This window comes from Oncorhynchus mykiss, chromosome 27 (genome assembly GCF_057628025.1).
Source record: "Oncorhynchus mykiss isolate SJ-2025 chromosome 27, ASM5762802v1, whole genome shotgun sequence".
NCBI lineage: Eukaryota > Metazoa > Chordata > Actinopteri > Salmoniformes > Salmonidae > Oncorhynchus > Oncorhynchus mykiss.
Window position 1 is genome coordinate 19,060,001 of NC_143048.1, and position 10,000 is coordinate 19,070,000.

At 45.1% G+C, this 10,000-nt stretch overlaps 1 protein-coding gene across 1 annotated transcript in view; it reads right to left on the reverse strand.

Annotated features, from left to right (window-relative positions):
- Positions 1-10,000, reverse strand: part of LOC110507672 (protocadherin-16) — a 197,636-nt gene that overhangs the window by 31,417 nt on the left and 156,219 nt on the right. Inside the window, exons 5-8 of the mRNA XM_036964819.2 lie at positions 8,496-8,732; positions 5,012-5,631; positions 2,211-2,354; positions 324-600 (exon numbers count right to left, since the gene is read on the reverse strand). Coding sequence (XP_036820714.2) covers positions 324-600; positions 2,211-2,354; positions 5,012-5,631; positions 8,496-8,732 — 1,278 coding nt within the window. The remainder of the gene's footprint in view (positions 1-323; positions 601-2,210; positions 2,355-5,011; positions 5,632-8,495; positions 8,733-10,000) is intronic.

The following is a 10,000-nucleotide window of genomic DNA, read 5'->3' on the forward strand; positions in this document are numbered from 1 at the left end:
CACACTGGTTTTTATCAAGAACTGCAGTGCTGCTGGGTTTTTCATGCTTAACAGTTTCCCGTGTGTATCAAGAATAGTCCACCACCCAAAGGACATCCACCCAACTTGACACAACAGTGGGAAGCATTGGAGTCAACATGGGCCAGCATCCCTGTGGAACACTTTCGACACCTTGTAGAGTCCATGCCCCGATGAATTGAGGCTGTTCTGAGGGCAAAAGGGGGGAGGGGGGTGTGTAACTCAATATTAGGAAGGTGTTCTTAATGTTTTGCACACTCAGTGTATATAATTTTTATTCCATTCATTAGCAGTCTTTGAACTACCTGTGTGTGAGTTGATCTGGAAGTGTCTGTCTGGGTGTAGAAGTCTGTAACTGAGCCTGCCGTTGAGGCCCGTGTCTCGGTCCGTAGCCAACACCCGTCCGAACCCTGAACCCGCCGGAAGGTTCTCTCTCACGGCCAGGAAAGCCCTCGCCTGGATCAGACGGGGAGAGTTGTCGTTCTCATCGGTCACCGACACCCTCACTGTGGCACTGCCCGTCTTCTTCAGCTGCCCGTGGCCTGCCGTGGCCAGAACCATCAACATGTACATGTCCTTCACCTGGGCAAAGGTCATGGACGCACATTAAAGGGACATTACATTATAAATGAAAGTTAGTCAGATGTTTTCAGGTCTCTAAAGAGGTCTAATGTCAACATGAATGAGATCTACATGATCGATGTCAATCAAAGTGGCTTAATATGGCTGGGGGCAGTATTGAGTAGCTTGGAGGAATAAGGTGACCAGAGGTGCCCAGATTAAACTGCCTGCTACTCAGTCCCAGTTGCTAATATATGCATATTAATAGTATATGTGGATGGAAAACACTCTGAAGTTTCTAAAACTGTTTGAATGATGTCTCTGAGTATAACAGAACTCATATGGCAGGCAAAAACCTGAGAGAAAATCCATCCAGGAAGTGGGAAATCTGAGGTTGGTCGTTTTTCAACTCATTCCCTATTGAAGATACAGTGCGACATTGGTAATGTTGCACTTCCTAAGGCTTCCACTAGATGTCAACAGTCTTTAGAAACTTGTATGAGGCTTCTACTGTAAAGGAGGGGATCATAAGGGCTCTTTAAGTCAGTGGTCTGGCAGAGTGCCACAAGCTCGTGACGCTCGTTCACGTGAGAGCGAGCTCTGTTCCATTGATTTTCTACAGACAAAGGAATTCTCCGGTTGGAACATTATTGAAGATTTATGTTAAAAACATCCTAAAGATTGATTCTATACATCGTTTGACATGTTTCTACGGACTGTAAAGGAACTTTTTGACATTTCGTCTGCTCCTAGTGAACGCGCTTCGTGAGTTTGGATTTGTTTACAAAACGAGCTAACAAAAGTAGCTATTTGGACATAAATGATGGACATTATTGAACAAAACATTTATTGTGGAACTGGGATTCCTGGGAGTGCATTCTGATGAAGATCATTAAAGGTAAGTCAATATTTATAATGTTATTTCTGACTTCTGTTTACTGCACAGTATGGCGGATATCTTTTTGGCTTGTTTGGTCTCTGAGCGCCGTACTCAGCTATTGCATGGTTTGCTTTAACGTAAATCTTTTTTGAAATCTGACACCGCGGTTGCATTAAGGAGAAGTGTATCTAAAGTTCCATGCATAACACTTGTATTTTCATCAACATTTATGATGAGAATTTCTGTAAATTGATGTGGCTCTCTGCAAAATCACTGGATGTTTTTGGAACTACTGAACATAAGACGCCAATGTATACTGAAATGTTTTTATGTAACTATGAACTTTATCAAACAAAACATACATGTATTGCGTAACATTAAGTCCTATGAGTGTCATCTGATGAAGATCATCAAAGGTTAGTGATTCATTTTATCTCTCTTTCTGATTTTTGTGACTACTCTCTTTGGTGTTTTTCTGTGACTTGGCTCTGACCTAACATAATCGTTTGTGGTGCTTTCGCCGTAAAGCCCTTTTTGAAATCGGACGCTGTGGTGGGATTAACAAGAAGTGTATCTTTAAAATGGTGTGGAATACTTCTATGTTTGAGGAATTTCTAATTATGGGATTTCTGTTGAATTTGGCGCCCTGCATGATCCCGTTAGCGGGATCTCAGGCCTAAGAAGTTTTAAAGGAGCATTCAGTGTGCGGGTCTGGAAAGGTTTATATATCTTCCTGTCACATGTCCTTCACCTCTCTGTCCAGGGCACTCTTCACAAACAGCCAGCCGCTGTCTACTGCGATGCCAAACCCTGCTGCGTCTCCGTCAGGTCTCAGGTGGAATGCCAGTGGAGAGGAGGACCCTGAACCCGCGGTGTCCCGGCTCAGAGCTCGCACCTGTAGATGGATGAATTAAGTCCTTAATCAGAAATATTGTTATATTGTTCTATTGTTATATACAGCAAAATATGTCCAAGACAATGTTCCCCTTTCAACCTGTAGATGAACAACAGTATACATGAAGTGTAGCAGATATTGGTTTAGATCTTATCTGTCGGAAAGATATCAGTTTGTCTCTGTGAATGGTTTGTCCTCTGACAAATCAACTGTAAATTTCGGTGTTCCTCAAGGTTCCGTTTTAGGACCACTATTATTTTCACTATATATTTTACCTCTTGGGGATGTCATTCGAAAACATAATGTTAACTTTCACTGCTATGCGGATGACACACAGCTGTGCATTTCAATGAAACATGGTGATGCCCCAAAATTGCCCTCGCTAAAAGCCTGTGTTTCAGACATAAGGAAGTGGATGGCTGCAAACTTTATACTTTTAAACTCGGACAAAACAGAGATGCGTGTTCTAGGTCCGAACATATCAAGACTGTTTCAAGGACAGCTTTTTTCCCATCTACGTAACATTGCAAAAATTTGAAACTTTCTGTCCAAAAATGATGCAGAAAAATGAATCCATGCTTTTGTTACTTCTAGGTTAGACTACTGCAATGCTCTACTTTCTGGCTACCCAGATAAAGCACTAAATAAACTTCAGTTAGTGCTAAATACAGCTGCTAGAATCCTGACTAGAACCCAAAAATTTGATCATACACTCCCCTACACTGGCTTCCTGTTAAAGCAAGGGCTGATTTCAAGGTTTTACTGCAAACCTACAAAGCATTACATGGGCTTGCTCCTACCTATCTTTCTGATTTGGTCCTGCCATACATACCTACATGTACTCTACGGTCACAAGACGCAGGCCTCCTAATTGTCCCTAGAATTTCTAAGCAAACAGCTGGAGGCAGGGCTTTCTCCTATAGAGCTCAATTTTTATGGAATGGTCTGCCTACCTATGTGAGAGACGCAGACTTGGTCTCAACCTTTAAGTCTTTACTGAAGACTCATCTCTTCAGTAGGTCATATGATTGAGTGTCGTCTGGCCCAGGAGTGTGAAGGTGAACGGAAAGGCTCTGAAGCAACAAACCGCCCTTGCTGTCTCTGGTGCTCTTCCATGCCGTCCCTAGGAGGGGTGCGTCACTTGAGTGGGTTGAGTCACTGACGTGGTCTTCCTGTCTGGGTTGGCGCCCCCCCTTGGGTTGTGCCGTGGCGGAGATCTTTGTGGGCTATACTCGACCTTGTCTCAGGATGGTAAGTTGGTGGTTGAAGATATCCCTCTAGTGGTGTGGGGGCTGTGCTTTGGCAAAGTGGGTGGGGTTATATCCTGCCTGTTTGGCCCTGTCCGGGGGTATCGTCGGATGGGGACACAGTTTCTCCTGACCCCTCCTGTCTCAGCATCCAATATTTATGCTGCAGTAGTTTATGTGTCGGGGGGCTAGGGCCAGTTTGGTATATCTGGAGTATTTCTCCTGTCTTATCCGGTGTCCTGTGTGAATTTAAGTATGCTCCTTCTAATTCTCTCTTTCTTTCTTTCTCTCTCTCAGAGGACCTGGGCCTAGGACCATGCCTCAGGACTACCTGGAATGATGACTCCTTGCTGTCCCCAGTCCACCTGGCCATGCTGCTGCTCCAGTTTCAACTGATCTGCCTGTGGCTTTGGAACCCTGACCTGTTCACCGGACTTGCTACCTGTCCCAGACCTGCTGTTATCAACTCTCTAGAGACAGCAGGAGCGGTAGAGATACTCTCAATGATCGGCTATGAAAAGCCAACTGATATTTACTCCTTTTGGGCGGCAGGGTAGCCTAGTGGTTAGAGTGTTGTTCAAACCCCCGAGCTGACAAGGTACAAATCTGTCGTTCTGCCCCTGAACAGTCAGTTAACCCACTGTTCCTAGGCCGTCATTGAAAATAAGAATTTGTTCTTAACTGACTTGCCTAGTTAAATAAAGGTAAAATAAAAATAAAAAACTCCTGAGGTGCTGACTTGTTGCACCCTCGACAACTACTGTGATTATTATTATTTGACCATGACCATACCATTATGAACATTTGAACATGTTGGCCATGTACTGTTATAATCTCCACCCGGCATAGCCAGAAGAGGACTGGCCACCCCTCATAGCCTGGTTCCTCTCTAGGTTTCTGCCTAGGTTTTGGCTTTTCTAGGGCGTCTTTCCTAGCCACCGTGCTTCTACACCTGCATTGCTTGCTGTTTGGGGTTTTAGGCTGGGTTTCTGTACAGCACTTTGATATATCAGCTGATGTATGAAGAGCTATATAAATACATTTGATTTGATATTGGTACAGTTTTGCGGATACAGATGAAGCCTATTTTGGACAACAAAACTATTTCAATGGAAATTGTAATTGTTTCTATTCCAGGAAATTTTTACTGTAGTCTGGGTCTGGGAAACCTGCCCTCAATATCATTTTCTTATATACAGCATAATTGTTTCCAAGACAGTTTTCCTCTTGGTGACAATAAAGGTTTGCACATTATTTGGATAGTCCCCGGTAGACGATCTACAGATACTCAAACTATCAACAACCTATCGACTGCAACTCTGTTGATACATAACAGCTTTCTGGGGTTATGGTTAGGAATAGTTAGTTGAAATGTTGTTAATAGTTAGTTGAACAATCTACTGAACATACCTGTAGGAAACATGTGCTGAGCGGGGTGTTCTCCCTCAGCTCCACGCGATAGGTCAGGGTGTCGAACATGGGACCGTGGTCGTTCTCCGCCTGGACGTGCACCACAAGCATCATGGTAGAGCTCAGCTGGGGAGCGCCACCATCTTTAGCTGTCACCGTCAGGTCATAGCGCGGCGTTACGTCGTACGACAGCTCGCCGACCAGCCGGATCTCCCCTGTACTGCGCTCCATGGAAAAGGTTCTTTGACCTCCACTTGAGGTTGCGGTGGAGGAAAGGTCAAAGGTCACCTGGCCATTGATACTGGAGTCTCGGTCTTGGGCCTGGACGCGGTAGACCATAGTCCCCATCTTTGTGTGCTCCGGGAGGAGGAGAGACTCAGAAGAGGAGGGCAGGAAGACAGGAGTGTTGTCGTTGATGTCCTGGATTGTGATGTGGACGTGGGTCTGACCGAAGGCAGGGGGGCTGCCGCTACGTGCCTGGAGCTCCAGGGTTAGAGAAGGCTGGGCCTCGTGGTCCAGAGGAAGGCTGGTCCGCAGGGCTCCGCTCTCTGGGTCCACGGTGAAGTAGCCAGCAGGGTCTCCAGAGGAGATGCTGTACAGGATGTCCTTACTGAGGACGCCTGGGAACAGACAGGGGAAGTTTCAAGTTTAATGTATTATTATTATCCTGTATGTACAGGATACACATGGTATACACTGTCCAACGAAATGCTTACTTGCAGGTTCCTTCTCAACAATGCAACAACGCCCCCTGAGTGCTGCTGTGTTCTAAGGCACTGCATCGCAGTGTTAGCTGTGCCACCAGAGATTCTGGGTTCAAGTCCAGGCTCTGTCGCAGCCGGGCGCGACCGGGAGACCCAAGGGGTGGTGCACAATTGCCCAAGCGTTGTCAGGGTTAGGGGAGGGTTTGGCCGGCAGGGATGTCCTTGTCAGGATGACTCCTGTGGCGGGCGCAGTGCAAGCTGACATGGTCGCCAGGTGTACGGTGTTTCCTCCGACACATTGGTGCGGCTGGCTTCCGGGTCAAGTGGGCATTGTGTCAAGAAGCAGTGCGGCTTGGTTGGGTTGTGTTTCGGAGGACGCACGGCACTCGACCTTCGCCTCTCCCGAGTCCATTGGGGAGTTGCAGTGATGAGACAAGACTGTAACTACCAATTGGATACCACGGAATTGGGGAGAAAAAGGGGTTAAAAAATATATAATAAAAGTATAATGCGGGAAGGCACAATTTAAAGTCTAATATTTACACGTGTATTGCAGAAAGGGGGATTGGGGGGCAAGTGTTGAATTTGTGCAGTATTTAGCAATCATAACAAGAGTCTGGTAGTAGCAGTTGTGATGTGTGTGTATAGTAGCATGAATGTATGTGTATGAGTGCATATCTGTGTGGGTGTGTGCGTGAGTTAGTGCATGTGTGTGATGTGACGACCCTCCCACTCTGTCTGCCGAATTCTTTCTCTTTGCTCATGTTTTCCTTAAATAGGATGTTGGGGGGCGGAGCCGGGAGGGTCGTCAGCAAAATGGGACACACCTGGACTCGGGTGTGTCCCGGGATGAATACACCTCTTCCCCATGGGGAGACTCTCTCCATGCAGACACACTGATAGATTTTATTTTTCGCTGTTTTGTTTATTTGCGTTGGCACCTTTCAACACCCCACATTATCACCTTTATGCACGCAACCACTCCCTTACACTACTGACTACACACACCGTTGTTAATTGTATTTAGTTTACTTAAGTTAATAAATATATTTTGTTATTCCTTATCTCCACGTTGTCTCCGTTTTTGTTACGAACTCTGAGCCGGTTCGTGACAAGTGGGGGCTCGTCCAGGATCTTGTCCAAGGTATTGTGTTTGGGAGAAAACGTGGAGTTAATGTTAAAATCTGTAGGGGCTTTGTTTGCATCTTTTGTTACAGCTTGTTTGAGTTGTAATGTTTGGTGCCCAGTGTTGGTTGCCTTTGTTTGGTTGGTAAACTTGCCACTGCGGTGGATAGTTGGTTGTGTGCAGCAGAGAGTATATTGGTTAGTTTCCAGGTCCTGCCCAGGCTGGAGACTCTTGCTCTACTCGCTGTTGGGACATCGGTCTGAGGAGGTAAGTACAATCGGCTGTGTACCACAGTGGGAGATTTGGGTAGGGTAGTGACACTTGCTACCTGGAGCTATAGCCTTTCTTTTCCCCCTGTTAGGCTTAGCGACGTGTTTCACTTTAGAATACAATGGGCATGGTTATTTTGTTTGTTATTTTTGTGTGGTGTCTGGACTGAGCAGTTGTCTCGGGGGCACATCCATGGCTTGGGGGAATTTGCCAGCGTGCTAGGTGGTACATTTCCTTGCCAGCAGGCTACAGTGTGTAATTACCCACCACAAATCCGCACAAAGACTAGGGTTGAGTTACTATAGGTTTTGGGGGAAGCTCTATATATATCTCATCTCTCTCCTGTGGTGCCCAGTGTGATTGTCATTTCTCTTGTGGTCTGTTCTGGTGTGTTCATCAGAGGGGAAGAGCGATATTCTTTTTTTAAATGACTGACTTCTGACTATGACATCTAATATAGACGAGTTCATTTGCTTTCCATCAGAGGAACTGTTAGAATTATGTACTAAAGAACAGCTGTTGAAGATCACTGAACACTACAAAGGTTGTTGAGGTCTAGGGAGGACAAGGTTGGCGTACCCCCTCGAGGCTGGGTCAATTTTGGATGCAGAGTCAATTTGTTTGTGTGACTGGTATGGTGTTCCGGGGTCCTTGTTGGTCCCCAGTTTTACGGAGGGTGGGGTGGGGGGTGACGACCCTCCCACTCTGTCTGCCGAATTCTTTCTCCTTACTCTTGTTTTCCTTAATAAGATGTTGGGGGGCGGAGCCGGGAGGGTCGGCAGCACCTTTCAACACCCCACATTATCACATTTATGCACGCAACCACTCCCTTACACTACTGACTACACACACCATTGTTAATTGTATTTAGTTTACTTAAGTTAATAAATATATTTATTAACTTATCTCCACGTTGTCTCTGTTTTTGTTACGAACTCTGAGCCGGTTCGTGACAGTGAATACAGATTGTGTGTGTGGGAGTTTATTTGTATCTTTTGAAGTGAGTTGACAAGATCCAGAGTCACTCCAGACGAGGAGACCAGGACCAGACCAGGCAGAGACCACTTCAGTTACAATATACTCCCCCTCAGTCATTTGTCAAGTCTTTTACACTATGACAGAGCCCTAAATATCCAAAGTAATGACTATAAAAACAATGTGCTGGGATGGAATTTGTGATTAATGTGATTTCTAAACTAGGTGTGTACAGTGGCTCACTGCCTATTTGAACAATTGGTACATGTAGCAAAGAGGGAGCACAGAACACCCCAGTGAGTCCTTTCAGCACATACTGCACACACACACACACACACACACACACACACACACACACATGTTAGCAGTCCTTAACCAATCATACGTTCTAATTCCAAGTCACACCCACCGTTCTTACTGATGGCCTGTACAATGCCAACCTCAGTCCCACGCAGTACGTCTTCAGACACAGTGAAGCTGTACTGGCTGTGTTCGAACACAGGGGGCGCCACCAGGCCTGCCACCACACTGATGTTGACCCGGGCGTTGACCAGTGCTGCCAGACCCCCTCCGTCCTGGGCTGAAACCACCATGGGGATCACCGTGTTGGCCTTGCCGTGCAGCGACCGGGACAGGGAGATCACACCTGGTGGAGAAAGGACACAAAACACAGTGGTCAAGGTCAGACACAGCTCCAAATACACACACACAGGAGGACGGACACACGCATACTGTACACAGCACCACATTAATAGAGCAGGTTAAAATCAGCAGGAACCCTGTATAAAAAGCTGACTCTAGAATCTGGTCCTGTCCCGGTTGCTGACATCCCGGTCGCCGTACTCCAGTGGTGGGCCGGGCGTAAGGCACGCTGACATGGTCGCCAGGTGCACGGTGTTTCCTTCGACACATTGGTGCGGCTGGCTTCCGGGTTAAGTGGGCATTGTGTCAAGAAGCAGTGCGACTTGGTTGGATTGTGTTTCTGAGGACGCGCGGCTCTCGACCTTCGCCTCTCCCGAGTCCGTACAGGAGTTGCAACGATGAGACAAGACTGTAACTACTGTAACCACCAAACTACCACGAAATTGAGGAGAAAAAGGGTAAAGTAAAAAAAATACTAAAATACAAAAAAAAGATGTATTACAGTAAAGCGCCAACCTGTTTATTTTTGGTCATAGTTAAAGCTGTATTACAGTAAAACGCCAACCTGTTTATTTTTGGTCATAGTTAAAGATGTATTACAGTAAAACGCCAACCTGTTTATTTTTGGTCATAGTTAAAGATATATTACAGTAAAGCGCCAACCTGTTTATTTTTGTTCATAGTTAAAGATGTATTACAGTAAAACGCCAACCTGTTTATTTTTGGTCATAGTTAAAGCTGTATTACAGTAAAACGCCAACCTGTTTATTTTTGGTCATAGTTAAAGCTGTATTACAGTAAAACGCCAACCTGTTTATTTTTGGTCATAGTTAAAGATGTATTACAGTAAAACGCCAACCTGTTTATTTTTGGTCATAGTTAAAGATGTATTACAGTAAAACGCCAACCTGTTTATTTTTGGTCATAGTTAAAGATGTATTACAGTAAAACGCCAACCAGTTTATTTTTGGTCATAGTTAAAGATGTATTACAGTAAAGCGCCAACCTGTTTATTTTTGGTCATAGTTAAAGATGTATTACAGTAAAACGCCAACCTGTTTATTTTTGGTCATAGTTAAAGATGTATTACAGTAAAACGCCAACCTGTTTATTTTTGGTCATAGTTAAAGATGTATTACAGTAAAACGCCAACCTGTTTATTTTTGGTCATAGTTAAAGCTGTATTACAGTAAAACGCCAACCTGTTTATTTTTGGTCATAGTTAAAGATGTATTACAGTAAAACGCCAACCTGTTTATTTTTGTTCATAGT